General features: G+C 43.7%; 1 protein-coding gene across 1 annotated transcript in view; it reads right to left on the reverse strand.

Annotated features, from left to right (window-relative positions):
• LOC139756814 (organic cation transporter protein-like) overlaps nucleotides 1-15,000 on the reverse strand; it is a 259,073-nt gene that overhangs the window by 112,539 nt on the left and 131,534 nt on the right. Inside the window, exons 2-5 of the mRNA XM_071676623.1 lie at nucleotides 10,469-10,563; nucleotides 3,739-3,957; nucleotides 3,477-3,584; nucleotides 3,002-3,260 (exon numbers count right to left, since the gene is read on the reverse strand). Coding sequence (XP_071532724.1) covers nucleotides 3,002-3,260; nucleotides 3,477-3,584; nucleotides 3,739-3,957; nucleotides 10,469-10,531 — 649 coding nt within the window. The 5' untranslated portion in view covers nucleotides 10,532-10,563. The remainder of the gene's footprint in view (nucleotides 1-3,001; nucleotides 3,261-3,476; nucleotides 3,585-3,738; nucleotides 3,958-10,468; nucleotides 10,564-15,000) is intronic.

Consider the following 15,000-nt stretch of genomic DNA (forward strand, 5'->3'; position numbering starts at 1 on the left):
GCAGTTGAGGGAATAATTGGTATACATGGGGTGTTCAGTGTTGTAAATGGAAATTGTGAAGAGCTTGTAGATTTATGTGCTGAAAAAGGACTGGTGATTGGGAATACCTGGTTTAAAAAGCGAGATATACATAAGTGTACGTATGTAAGTAGGAGAGATGGCCAGAGAGCGTTATTGGATTACGTGTTAATTGATAGACGCACGAAAGAGAGACTTTTGGATGTTAATGTGCTGAGAGGTGCAACTGGAGGGATGTCTGATCATTATCTTGTGGAGGCTAAGGTGAAGATTTGTATGGGTTTTCAGAAAAGAAGAGTGAATGTTGGGGTGAAGAGGGTGGTGAGAGTAAGTGAGCTTGGGAAGGAGACTTGTGTGAGGAAGTACCAGGAGAGACTGAGTACAGAATGGAAAAAGGTGAGAACAATGGAAGTAAGGGGAGTGGGGGAGGAATGGATGTATTTAGGGAATCAGTGATGGATTGCGCAAAAGATGCTTGTGGCATGAGAAGAGTGGGAGGTGGGTTGATTAGAAAGGGTAGTGAGTGGTGGGATGAAGAAGTAAGATTATTAGTGAAAGAGAAGAGAGAGGCATTTGGACGATTTTTGCAGGGAAAAAATGCAATTGAGTGGGAGATGTATAAAAGAAAGAGACAGGAGGTCAAGAGAAAGGTGCAAGAGGTGAAAAAGAGGGCAAATGAGAGTTGGGATGAGAGAGTATCATTAAATTTTAGGGAGAATGAAAAGATGTTCTGGAAGGAGGTAAATAAAGTGCGTACGACAAGGGAGCAAATGGGAACTTCAGTGAAGGGCGCAAATGGGGAGGTGATAACAAGTAGTGGTGATGTGAGAAGGAGAGGGAGTGAGTATTTTGAAGGCTTGTTGAATGTGTTTGATGACAGAATGGCAGATATAGGGTGTTTTGGTCGAGTTGGTGTGCAAAGTGAGAGGGTTAGGGAAAATGATTTGGTAAACAGAGAAGAAGTAGTAAAAGCTTTGCGGAAGATGAAAGCCGGCAAGGCAGCAGGTTTGGATGGTATTGCAGTGGAATTTATTAAAAAAGGGGGTGACTGTATTGTTGACTGGTTGGTAAGGTTATTTAATGTATGTATGACTCATGGTGAGGTGCCTGAGGATTGTCGGAATGCGTGCATAGTGCCATTGTACAAAGGCAAAGGGGATAAGAGTGTGTGCTCAAATTACAGAGGTATAAGTTTGTTGAGTATTCCTGGTAAATTATATGGGAGGGTATTGATTGAGAGGGTGAAGGCATGTACAGAGCATCAGATTGGGGAAGAGCAGTGTGGTTTCAGAAGTGGTAAAGGATGTGTGGATCAGGTGTTTGCTTTGAAGAATGTATGTGAGAAATACTTAGAAAAACAAATGGATTTGTATGTAGCATTTATGGATCTGGAGAAGGCATATGATAGAGTTGATAGAGATGCTCTGTGGAAGGTTTTAAGAATATATGGTGTGGGAGGCAAGTTGTTAGAAGCAGTGAAAAGTTTTTATCGAGGATGTAAGGCATGTGTACGTGTAGGAAGAGAGGAAAGCGATTGGTTCTCAGTGAATGTAGGTTTGCGGCAGGGGTGTGTGATGTCTCCATGGTTGTTTAATTTGTGTATGGATGGGGTTGTTAGGGAGGTGAATGCAAGAGCTTTGGAAAGAGGGGCAAGTATGAAGTCTGTTGTGGATGAGAGAGCTTGGGAAGTGAGTCAGTTGTTGTTCGCTGATGATACAGCGCTGGTGGCTGATTCATGTGAGAAACTACAGAAGCTGGTGACTGAGTTTGGTAAAGTGTGTGAAAGAAGAAAGTTAAGAGTAAATGTGAATAAGAGCAAGGTTATTAGGTACAGTAGGGTTGAGGGTCAAGTCAATTGGGAGGTAAGTTTCAATGGAGAAAAACTGGAGGAAGTAAAGTGTTTTAGATATCTGGGAGTGGATCTGGCAGCGGATGGAACCATGGAAGCGGAAGTGGATCATAGGGTGGGGGAGGGGGCGAAAATCCTGGGAGCCTTGAAGAATGTGTGGAAATCGAGAACATTATCTCGGAAAGCAAAAATGGGTATGTTTGAAGGAATAGTGGTTCCAACAATGTTGTATGGTTGCGAGGCGTGGGCTATGGATAGAGTTGTGCGGAGGAGGATGGATGTGCTGGAAATGAGATGTTTGAGGACAATGTGTGGTATGAGGTGGTTTGATCGAGTATGTAACGTAAGGGTAAGAGAGATGTGTGGAAATAAAAAGAGCGTGGTTGAGAGAGCAGAAGAGGGTGTTTTGAAATGGTTTGGGCACATGGAGAGAATGAGTGAGGAAAGATTGACCAAGAGGATATATGTGTCGGAGGTGGAGGGAACGAGGAGAAGTGGGAGACCAAACTGGAGGTGGAAAGATGGAGTGAAAAAGATTTTGTGTGATCGGGGCTTGAACATGCAGGAGGGTGAAAGGAGGGCAAGGAATAGAGTGAATTGGATCGATGTGGTATACCGGGTTTGACGTGCTGTCAGTGAAATGAATCAGGGCATGTGAAGCGTCTGGGGTAAACCATGGAAAGCTGTGTAGGTATGTATATTTGCGTGTGTGGACGTATGTATATACATGTGTATGGGGGTGGGTTGGGCCATTTCTTTCGTCTGTTTCCTTGCGCTACCTCGCAAACGCGGGAGACAGCGACAAAGCAAAAAAAAAAACAAAAAAAAAAAAATATATATATATATATATATATATATATATATATATATATATATATATATATATATATATATATATATGTGTGTGTGTGTGTGTGTGTGTGTGTGTGTTAAATACTTTAGTTTCATGATTAAAGTATGTTGTTCAGTGTAGCATCTCCAGATTGCATTGATGCTTTTCAGTGGCAGCAAATGAAGTTAGTATGAAGATAGACAGTGGTGATGCATGTGATAAATCTTCATAACAATATCCACATTGAAGTTGTTTTAACAGATATATCGAACAGGAATGAAGTTCATGACCAAATGACTCACGGAGGATGTACGCAATACTGTAGTTGGTATCGAAGGTCATGCCAACGAAGAATCTGAAGACAAGGAAGCTTATAAAGGAGTTACAGAAGGCGGAGATGATCCCTGCCACGCCACCCACCACGTTGGTGATGACGATAATGGGGAGTCTGCCAACCCTGTCTGCTGCCCAGCCCAGCACTGGTGAGGTGAGGAGCGAGCCCACGAAGAATATTGTTTGAGAGAAGGCAGGTCTCCAGTCGTCCTCACACACCCAGTTCAGCTGTGGGCCAAAATGTCCCAGATAAAGCAAGCGCCATCTACGAGTGACAACAGACAAAATAATCATACCTTATGAAAAAAATTGTCCACCTTACACTCCTGTAGGAATCTCTCTCTCTCTCTCTCTCTCTCTCTCTCTCTCTCTCTCACAAAAGCAGAAGAATCACATTCCCTATCTATACCCTGATCAACCTCACAATGATGATAAATAAGTTACCTGTGATGTGATGGTGGGGTAATAAAGCGAGTAATTGTAGGTCCAGCCATAAGTGCAATTGGTTGTGGGCCACAAGATGTTGGGCCACGTCACGTTACCCGTCACAACCTTCCAGGGTGAGGAAAGAATGAGGTGCCGATTATCCTAAGATTTCGTGATGCGGTTTTCAGCTGTTTATATCACCCTGACGTTCAATATGGAATATCACAATATACAAACAGGAACAAAGAACATAGCATTAAGGGTCATTCTTATTTCATACCTCTTCGAAGTTTACGTCATATCTTCTGCACTGAGAGAACTTCCCAGTGCTCACGTCCCTGGGTACTGTGAGGTTCTTGAGCTCCTCCTGTGTCAAGTTGAGGGCGAGGAGACCAGGTGGGGCGGAGCACCAGTGAGGCGGCGTCAGACACATGAATATTTGACCGAAGTAGACAAAAGCCATTAAACAGTTCATGAAGCAGTTCACCAAGAACAGCATCTGGAGAATAATGAAGATTTATATATCCCACTGGATCCATTCTTGGTACCAGTGTTATTCCTGAAATATGTGAATGGCTTTACAAAAGGACTGAGTATATCAATGTTGATCCTAAGTCGTGAGAGGAGTCAGAAATGTCATAAACTGTCATGAAATGTAAAGAGACTCAGACATGTTCCAGCAGTGGTCATGCACTTGCTTGATACCTTCTTCCCGAACAAGAGCACAGTGGTCAACATGAAACTCTGCAGTAGGAAGCTTCATTAGGACTGTCATCTTACTGAATTCTGTGCTAAAGGAAACTCGAGAGTTTTCCTGGTACATTTCAAACACCATAAGACACACTGTCATGGACGTTAATTATCCTTTGGCTAATATCAAATATCCTCCAAGCACGAAAGACATGCAGATATTCAAAAGATATTTACAGCAAGTTAGAGCACTCGTCACCAGTCTGGCCAAACCACATGAAGGAACATATAAATCAGATACCATTTAACGGAGGGCAACAAAGATCTTACCTGAAATAAGGGAGCCAAGCCACAGGTGATAGCAGTCATAGTTTTGATCATGGTGCGATAGATTAGAAGGTGGAAGACAAAAAATACTGTCTTAGATTGATTTGATTATATTATTCTTCCTTATGATGACTAACATGGTACATGTCTCACTCAAAGTCCGTCTTGGGTAAAAGATATGAGGGGCTTCAAAGGTGTTTGCAGACCTAAAGGGTGATGCATGCAGAGGAACAGAATGGATGATTGAAGAGAAGACGCAAATGTTCTTTGGCTTTTGTATTGGGAATGGTGTTTGGCCGTTTTAATGATGTCACCACATGTCGTTTGGATGTAATTTTGATAACTTGGTTCTTGATGTTGCAGCAATTTCAAAAATATTTTGTTACTGTTGTAATGATGTTAACATTACCTCTTTGGCTGCCGTTCTGATAGCAAAAATAGTTTTAGCGTTTTTATGCACTTGTTCTTTTCCTTTGTTATGATACCACGAAAATTAATGAGACAGAAAGTTTTTTTTTCTCCACTCCGGTCTTATGAGAAGTGAAGGAAGAGCACCCTAGGTATGTGGACTGTACCCTATACTAAGGCGAATAAGATCCCTGTAAACATGAAATAGATCCTTGAAAGAAAAATAATCATGGCACCCATACATTACCTTCCCCCAGCTTTGGGAAACAGATTTAGTGACACTGATTATGTAGGGTCACCAGGACATTGGAGGATGTGGTTAAGTCCAACATTTTTACGTTATTACACGGCTGAATTGCGTTATTTTGAAATTACTAGAGGGAAAGAGCAATTCTTATATAAAGATATAGGAAGAATTTGAACACTGGTATTACCTGATATAACTTGATTACGGTTACCCATTCTGTGATACTGCAAAAGGACCGAATTGAGAGAGGAAATGTGTTCAGTGCAAGAAAGAGAACGAGTGTTAGAAGGAGATGGTAAAGGTGAGGTACAGGAAAAGGAATCATTAAGATAATGGTGATTACGGTTAGAAGTAGAAGCGGGATCATTCATGGAGAGGAGAAAGTACGCGACAAGAAAGAACCCTGAGAAACACCACTCCATCAACAACTACTGTATACTGACTGACGCATTCACGGGCCGCCCAAGGTCGAGCGCATAAGCTCGAATCTTGGCTGCGGAAGTCGGACCACAGGCAACCCAGCTCTTCATCCGCCCCTAGGGGTTGGTCGATAAAATGGGTACTTGGCCCAGGTTGCCCGGGCCGTCTCAGCTAGCATGGAAAAAAGAAATGTACCGGTCGGAGAGGAAACTATGATTCAAGGAAGAAAGGAGCAGAAAAATGACAGGAAAGGGAGCTAAGAAAGCTAATACTTCCGCCACATATTGTCAGATATCGAGCGCTAAGACTCAAGTTTCATCAAAATTCTTGAAAGAGGAGGACCAGAGGTGAGCCACACAGGAGAGATCTCATGTAGACCTAGCACTGTGAAATCTGTACTGATGGTCAGAAACCAAGAGCTAAGGAAAGAATCAAGGAAATAATAGACGTGAGAGAAATGAAGTGAATGCTAAAGGGATTAGAACGGTATCCTTTCTTAAGGAGCAAGTAAAGGGGCACTCTCTCTGGTACAAACTACCTATTGTCATAATATCTACACGGCCATACCTTCCTAAAAGACTTTCATCCAAGTGTCGTGTCTTGCTAATGAATCTTCAGACTATATGTCATTCTCTCATGTTAGCTGAGACGACAGGAGCAACTGAATCAACGCTATATATATATATATATATATATATATATATATATATATATATATATATATATATATATATATATATATGTGTGTGTGTGTGTGTGTGTGTGTGTGTGTGTGTGTTTGCTTTGAAAAATGTATGTGAGAAATACTTAGAAAAGCAAATGGATTTGTATGTAGCATTTATGGATCTGGAGAAGGCATATGACAGAGTTGATAGAGATGCTCTGTGGAAGGATTTAAGAATATATGGTGTGAGGGGCAAGTTGTTAGAAGCAGTGAAAAGTTTTTATCGAGGATGTAAGGCATGTGTACGTGTAGGAAGAGAGGAAAGTGATTGGTTCTCAGTGAATGTAGGTTTGCGGCAGGGGTGTGTGATGTCTCCATGGTTGTTTAATTTGTTTATGGATGGGGTTGTTAGGGAGGTAAATGCAAGAGTTTTGGAAAGAGGGGCAAGTATGAAGTCTGTTGGGGATGAGAGAGCTTGGGAAGTGAGTCAGTTGTTGTTCGCTGATGATACAGCGCTGGTGGCTGATTCATGTGAGAAACTGCAGAAGCTGGTGACTGAGTTTGGTAAAGTGCGTGAAAGAAGAAAGTTAAGAGTAAATGTGAATAAGAGCAAGGTAATTAGGTACAGTAGGGTTTAGGATCAAGTCAATTGGGAGGTGAGTTTGAATGGAGAAAAACTGGAGGAAGTAAAGGGTTTTAGATATCTGGGAGTGGATCTGGCAGCGGATGGAACCATGGAAGCGGAAGTGGAACATAGGGTGGGGGAGGGGGCGAAAATCCTGGGAGCCTTGAAGAATGTGTGGAAGTCGAGAACATTATCTCGGAAAGCAAAAATGGGTATGTTTGAAGGAATAGTGGTTCCAACAATGTTGTATGGTTGCGAGGCGTGGGCTATGGATAGAGTTGTGCGCAGGAGGATGGATGTGCTGGAAATGAGATGTTTTAGGACAATGTGTGGTGTGAGGTGGTTTGATCGAGTAAGTAACGTAAGGGTAAGAGAGATGTGTGGAAATAAGAAGAGCGTGGTTGAGAGAGCAGAAGAGGGTGTTTTGAAATGGTTTGGTCACATGGAGAGAATGAGTGAGGAAAGATTGACCAAGAGGATATATGTGTCGGAGGTGGAGGGAACGAGGAGAAGTGGGAAACCAAATTGGAGGTGGAAAGATAGAGTGAAAAAGATTTTGTGTGATCGGGGCCTGAACATGCAGGAGGGTGAAAGGAGGGCAAGGAATAGAGTGAATTGGATCGATGTGGTATACCGAGGTTGACGTGCTGTCAGTGGATTGAATCAGGGCATGTGAAGCGTCTGGGGTGAACCATGGAAAGCTGTGTAGGTATGTATATTTGCGTGTGTGGACGTATGTATATGCATGTGCATCCTTTATCACTTCTGATACGACACTGCTCTTCTCCAAACTGATGCTCTGTACATGGCTTTACCCTCTCAATCAATACCTTCTCATATAATTTCCCAGGAATACTCTACAACCTTATACCTCTGTAATTTGAGCACTCACTTTTATCCCTTTGCTTTTGTACAATGGCACTATGCAAGCATTCCTCCAATCCTCAGGCACCTCACCATGAGTCATATATACATTAAATAACCTTACCAACCAGTCAACAACACAGTCACCCACTTTTTCAATGAATTCCAATGCAATACCATCCGAACCCGCTGCTTTGCCAGCTTTAATTTTTTCATTTTACTACCTCTTCTCTCTTTACCATATCATTCTCCCTAACCCTCTCACTTTGCACACCACCTCGACCAAAACACCCTATATCTACCACTCTATCATCAAACACATTTAACAAACCTTCAAAATACTCACTCCATCTCCTTCTCACATCACCTTGTTATCAAATACCTAATGTACACACCCTCTACCGCTTCTGAAACCACAATGCTCTTCCCCAATCTGATGTTCTGTATATGCCTTCATCCTCTCAATCAATACCTTACCATACGATTTCCAAGGAATACTCAACAAACTTATACCTCTGTAATTTGAGCACTCACCTTTATCGACTTTGCCTTTGTACAGTGGCACTATGCATGCATTTCGCCAATCCTCAGGCATCTCATCATGATTCATACATACAATGAATATCCTTACAAACCAGTCAACAACACAGTAACCCCTTTTTTAAAAATTTCCGCTGCAATACCATCCAAACCCACCGCCTTGCCAGCTTTCATCTTCCGCAAAGTTTTTACTACCTCTTCCCTGTTTACCAAATTATTCACCCTAACCCTTTCACTTAGCACACCATCTCGACCAAAACACCCCATATCTGCCACTCTATCATCTAACACATTCAACAAACCTTCAAAATACTCACTCCATCTTTTCACATCACCAGTAGTTATCACCTTTCCATTAGCCCTCTTCAATGATGTTCCGATTTGTTCCCTTGTCTTACGCACTTTATTTACTTCCTTCCAAAACTTCTTTTTATTCTCTCTTAAATTTAATGATACTCTCTCACCCAACTCTCACTTGCCCTCTTTTTCACCTCTTGTACCTTTGTCTTGACCTCCTACCTCTTTCTTTTATACGTCTCTTAGTCATTTGCATTATTTCCCTGTAGAAATTGTCCAAATGAATCTCTCTTCTCTTTCAATAATAATCTTACTTGTTCATCCCACCACTCACTACCCTTTATAGTCTGCCCACCTCCCATACTTTTCATGCCACAAGAATCTTTTGCGCAAGCCATCACTGCTTCCCTTAATACATCCCATTCCTCCCCCACTCCCCTTACGTCCTTTGTTCTCACGTTTTTCCATTCTGTACTCAGTCTCTCCTGTTACTTCCTCACACAAGTCTCCTTCCCATGCTCACTTACTCTCACCACCCTCTTCACCCCAACATTCTCTCTTCCTTCCTGAAAACCTCTACAAAGCTTCACCTTCGCCTCTACAAGATAATGGTCATACATCCCTCCAGTTGCACCTCTCAGCACATTATTATCCAAAAGTTTCTCTTTCGTGCTCCTATCAATTATCACGTAATCCAATAACGCTCTCTGTCCATCTCTCCTACTCACATACGTATATTTATGTATATCTCTCTTTTTAAACCAAGTATTCCCAATCACCGGTCCTTTTTCAGCACACAAATCTACAAGCTCTTCATCATTTCCATTTACAACCATGAACACCCAGTGCACACCAATTACTCACCTTTGCATTCAAATCACCCATCACTATAACCCGGTCTCGTGCATCAAAACTACTAACACACTCACTCAGCTGCTCCCAAAACACTTGCCTCTCATGATCTTTCTTCTCATGCCCAGGTGCATATGCACCAATAATCACCCATCTTTCTCCATCCAGTTTCAGTTCTACCCATATCAATCTAGAGTTTACTTTCTTAAACTCTATCACATACTCCCACCACTCCTGTTTCAGGAGTAGTGCTACTTCTTTCCTTGCTCGAGTCCTCTCACCAACCTCTGGCTTTACTCCTAAGACATTCTCAAACCACTCTTCCTCTTTCCCCTTGAGCTTTGTTTCACTCAGAGCCAAAACATCTAGGTTTCTTTCTTCAAACATACTACCTATCTCTCCTTTTTTTTTTTTTTTATCTTGGTTACATCCACACACATTTAGACACCCCAATCTGAGCCTTCGAGGAGGATGAGCACTCCCTGCGTGACTCCTTCTGTTTCCCCTTTTAGAAAGTGTAAATACAAGGAGGGGAGGGTTTCCAGCCCCGAGAGAAGGATGAACATCTAACTTGGGTGTAGGTCGAGTACCACACCCAGGATTCGAACACCTCCGGATCCGACCCAGGGTTGTCTCGTGCTGCCTTTTAGTCACGTAACACTAACCACTACACCACAGAGACAAAGATGCGGGAGGGGTTGTATGCAGGGAACTGAATGGGTGTGATGGGTGTAAAAGGTGAGTGAAATGATGAGTACTGGCCAGTACTGACTCAATGTGAGTAACACTAACCACTACATCACAAAGGTTTGGGAGGGATTGCTTGCAGTGAATGACATGAGTGTGATGGGTGTAAAAGATAAGAGGAATAACGAATCAGACACTAGAGAGATATGAGAGTTGGTATATGTAAAAATTAGGATAGGGGAGTAGATATGCTACCCCAAATGTGAGCGGCAAGTCTGCATTAAAAAAAAAAAAACTCGTTCACATCGCTAATAATATGTAATTAAGATACCAAATGTGGACCTATATTTTTATCCTTGAAAACTGCCCATCATGAGAGCAACACTCACCTTCTGGTAGCGGCCAAAGCCACCGATGTGGACAAATATGGAGTCGAAGTCCTCGATGGCCATTATGGTTGTTGGCTGCGCTTGATACTCACTATCTGTTGAAAGAGCATGGAATGAATGCACTGCCTTCTTTATACATAATATATAAATCATGATACTCTGTCATAATCTGCATTTATCCCCATCTATAATAATCTGCATTTATCCGTACGTCATTCCATTCTATAATAATCTGTATATATCCTCATGTTCCATTCTAAAACTTGGAGTTCTACCACTGGAATGATTTCCAGAGTCATTACCACTACTCTGTACCACCTGAGGAGCCTACCTATCTTCTGGGAAAATGAAGAGCTCCGTTGAGTTATTTCGGTCTTTGATGGTCTGATTAGATAATAACCTAGAGGTAACAGAGGGCAGTAAAGGCTAGTTAGTCACAGCACCCCTTAAATTCTTTGATAAAATAATGTGAATTATTCCTCTGAAATATATTCAGAAAACTACTAGTTGCTCATAGCGCTCACAGAAGTGCGGCTGGTTCACTCAGTGCTCATTAAAATGCGGCTGACTCAGTCAGTGCTCACAGAATTGCAGCTGGCTCACTCAGTGCTCCCAGAACTGCAGCTGGCTCACTTAGTGCTCACAGAACTGCAGCTGGCTCACTCAGTGCTCACAGAACTGCAGCTGGCTCACTCAGTGCTCACAGAACTGCAGCTGGCTCACTTAGTGCTCACAGAACTGCAGCTGGCTCACTCAGTGCTCACAGAACTGCAACTGACTCACTAGTGCCCACAGAACTGCAACTGGTTCACTTAGTGTTCAAAGAACTGCAGCTGGCTCACTCAGTACTCACAGAACTGCAGCTGGCTCACCCAGTGCTCACAGAACTGCAGCTGGCTCACTCAATGTTCAAAGAACTGCAGCTGGCTCACTCAGTGCTCACAGAACTGCAGCTGGCTCACTCAGTGCTCACAGAACTGCAGCTGGCTCACTCAGTGCTCACAGAACTGCAGCTGGCTCACTTACTGCTCACAGAACCACAGCTGGCTCACTCAGTGCTCACAGAACTGCAACTGACTCACTAGTGCTAACAGAACTGCAACTGGTTCACTTAGTGTTCAAAGAACTGCAGCTGGCTCACTCAGTGCTCACAGAACTTCAGCTGGCTCACCCAGTGCTCACAGAACTGCAGCTGGCTCACTTAGTGCTCACAGAACCACAGCTGGCTCACTCAGTGCTCACAGAACTGCAACTGACTCACTAGTGCTAACAGAACTGCAACTGGTTCACTTAGTGTTCAAAGAACTGCAGCTGGCTCACTCAGTGCTCACAGAACTGCAGCTGGCTCACCCAGTGCTCACAGAACTGCAGCTGGCTCACTCAGTGTTCAAAGAACTGCAGCTAGCTCACTCGGTGCTCACAGAACCGCAGCTGGCTCACTCAGTGCTCACAGAACTGCAGCTAGCTCACTCAGTGCTCACAGAAGTGCATCTGGTTCACTCAGTGCTCACGTAATCACTCAAGACCGACGCAGTACTCACAACACTGCCATTTGCCCATGCAGCACTCACTATAGTATTTATCACTTACAAAAAGCTTACAAATCCTCCAGTGGCTTACAGACTCACACAGTGCTCACAGTACCCACAGTGGCCCATATAGCGCTCGCAGAACCCACAGTGGCCCATATGGTGTTCACAGTACCTACAGTGACCCATATGGTGCTCACATTACCCACATTGGCACATATGGTGCTCACAGTATCCACATTGACCCATATGGTCTCACAGTAAGCACAGTGACCCATATGGTTCTCATATTACCCAGTGACCCATATGGTGCTCACAGTACCCACAGTAACCCATCTGGTGCTCACAGTACCCACAATGACCCATATGGTTCTCACATTACCCATAGTGACCCTAATGGAGCTCACAGTACGCATGGTGACCCATATGGTTCTCATATTACCCATAGTGACCCACATGGAGCCCACAGTACCCACAGTGACCCATATGGTGCTCATATTACCCATAATGACCCATATGGAGTTCACAGTACCCACAGCGACCCATATGGTGCTCATATTGCCCATAGTAACCCATATGGTGCTCACATTACCAACAGTGACCCATTCTACGACAATGGGACCTTACCCCATGTCTTTCACGGTCATCCTACGGATTGGTTTCTTGGGCAGAGTCTCTCGCTCTCAGGGCAGATGCTATGCCGCCACTGAAGTGCACCTCAAGCCAACGATGCTTCTATCAGTCTCTGCCAAACCACTGTAGGGGGAACTATATCATCCAGGACGATATGGAGGACTTAAACTAGTCATCAGGACGCCGCAATTTTCCACACTTATTCTCCTCTCAGTTGACGTTGGGTGACCGTGTTAGAAATACGCTTTTGTGACAGTCCCACTCTGACCTGATGACCTGATCTGGGTCCCCCTTGTTCTCAGACGACTGCTTAACGTCTTGGACACATGGGTGGTGGGTGACCTTTGATACCGTATGAACGTTGAGGATCCAGTTCTGTCTTCATTTTAGAGGCACTGGTCAAAGTGACAGTCTGGTACCGCTGTGGCAATTGGGACCTCGACCGCCGGAGTGTTTGTTTTCCAGATACCCCAGAGGGTGAGAGTGAGGCAATAGCCCTGACTATCTGGAACCCGCCCTTAGCGTCGCAAGACACTTCGAAGATGAGACTCTTTCCCGAAGTAGTTTGAAGTTCGAAACTACACCTTCAGGACCCAAGGACACAGATCGGTTCGTCACTACCAGAAAATTAAAAAGGGCGTTGAGGAGGAAGGAAAAGGAAAATGCAACTCCAGCAGCCAAGGCCACACTTCTCTTTTACCACTTTTTTGCTCCACAGAGAGACATTATCAATCTTCGTTTACCACTTGAAGGAAAACCGAAATGAAATTCTAGTGGAATGAAGCAATTTGTATGGAATTGAAACCTGAAGGAAGAGGACCCACATCGATCTTCGGTCAGGTCACCTTTGTATACGTCTCGAGGAAGAGCCTTAAAGCTGTCAAATAGATGACGCTCTGTAGTCATCAGTATGGAGAACCTAAACTCTCTCCAACACCTCTGGCAGAGGTAAGAGGTACATTAGAGGCCGCTCATCGACGTTGATGAAGAATTTACCTGGAGCTCAGAGCTCACAAGTTCTTGAAAGATGGATGACCATCAATCACACCATTGTGGTGGGAGGAGAATGATATTTTCCGTCAGCAGAATGCTGCATCCTCGACACAGAAGGCTCTTTTCCAACCAGGTTATTTTCATATGAACCTAGTCCGGTTGAATGCTACGTCTGCTGACAAATAGGTCACATATCCAGGTATCTGCTACAAAACACTGCGGAGCCCCAGAAGGATGGAACAATTGAAGCTCCTGAAACTGTTATTGACTGTCAGCCATCTAAGGTTAATTGTCCCATGTGTGGTTAGTTGGAACAGTGTAGTATAATGTCATAAGCCACGACACCATCATTCTTTTATAACATCTGCCTTAAGCTTTCATATGAGAGCGACCCTACTGGTGGCGAAATCAGTCCAAGGTTGCTTAACCTTGCCACTTTAAATACTATATCAAGAAAGTAACACTAACCTTACATTGATGTAGGCCAGAGGTCTTGAACCTTAACGACAGAGAGCCTACTCGCTTATGACTCTCATGGGACCATCGTCAACTACTGCGACCATCTTCGCTCCTCTATTATCAACCACAGAGTGGTGAGGCCTGATCACACACTAATATTGTGACGGTTGCCTCATGTGCCGGTGAGGTAACTATACTGCCTCAGACCACAGGTGCACCGCCAGTGCCTTAATACATATAGGGTTATGTGACTTGTGAATCTATTAGCCCTTGGGGCGTCCCAAACGCAAGTAGAAGCTGACCACATGATTCGTTTTTGGCAGGGCTTTGTGGTGCCTTGGCTCTCGTGGTCACCCTCGGCAGGATTCTTATATAAGACATCGCCATCTATCTGGGCAAGCAACTTGACCAACTTCATGTACTACCAATCCCACGATCTCCTGCAGGACAAAACACAAACGGTAACCTCCCACTAAATCAGGACCGTGGCAAGAGCTTCCTGCAGAAATTCCTATTCCCTCACCTTCTGTACAGCACTGCAGGAATCCTGCTAACATCCTCTCACCATTCCTTACCTAACCCTAATCTTTTTACTATAATCATGCACTTTCTGTGCAATCTTGCCCTGGGATGCATCAACCCTAGTACGGCATTTGTCGTTGTTGTTGTTTCCCCTTAGTTTTCGCTATTACAAAAGAACCATTTTACACTCACATGAACAGCTAGATCAGTATACTCACCTTTGCACTGAAGCCTTTGAGGCGGAGGGAAGGCTCCTTAATGAAACTGATGCATAAAGTTAAACAAGGTTTGACAAGAGGAAAAGCTATTAGTTATGAGACCAATATTTGTATGAGAACCGCTCTCAACAACGACTGCAACTCCTCACTGATCCAGTCAACTCTTCACTGACGCAGT

This window comes from Panulirus ornatus, chromosome 23 (genome assembly GCF_036320965.1).
Source record: "Panulirus ornatus isolate Po-2019 chromosome 23, ASM3632096v1, whole genome shotgun sequence".
Classification (NCBI taxonomy): Eukaryota; Metazoa; Arthropoda; class Malacostraca; order Decapoda; family Palinuridae; genus Panulirus; species Panulirus ornatus.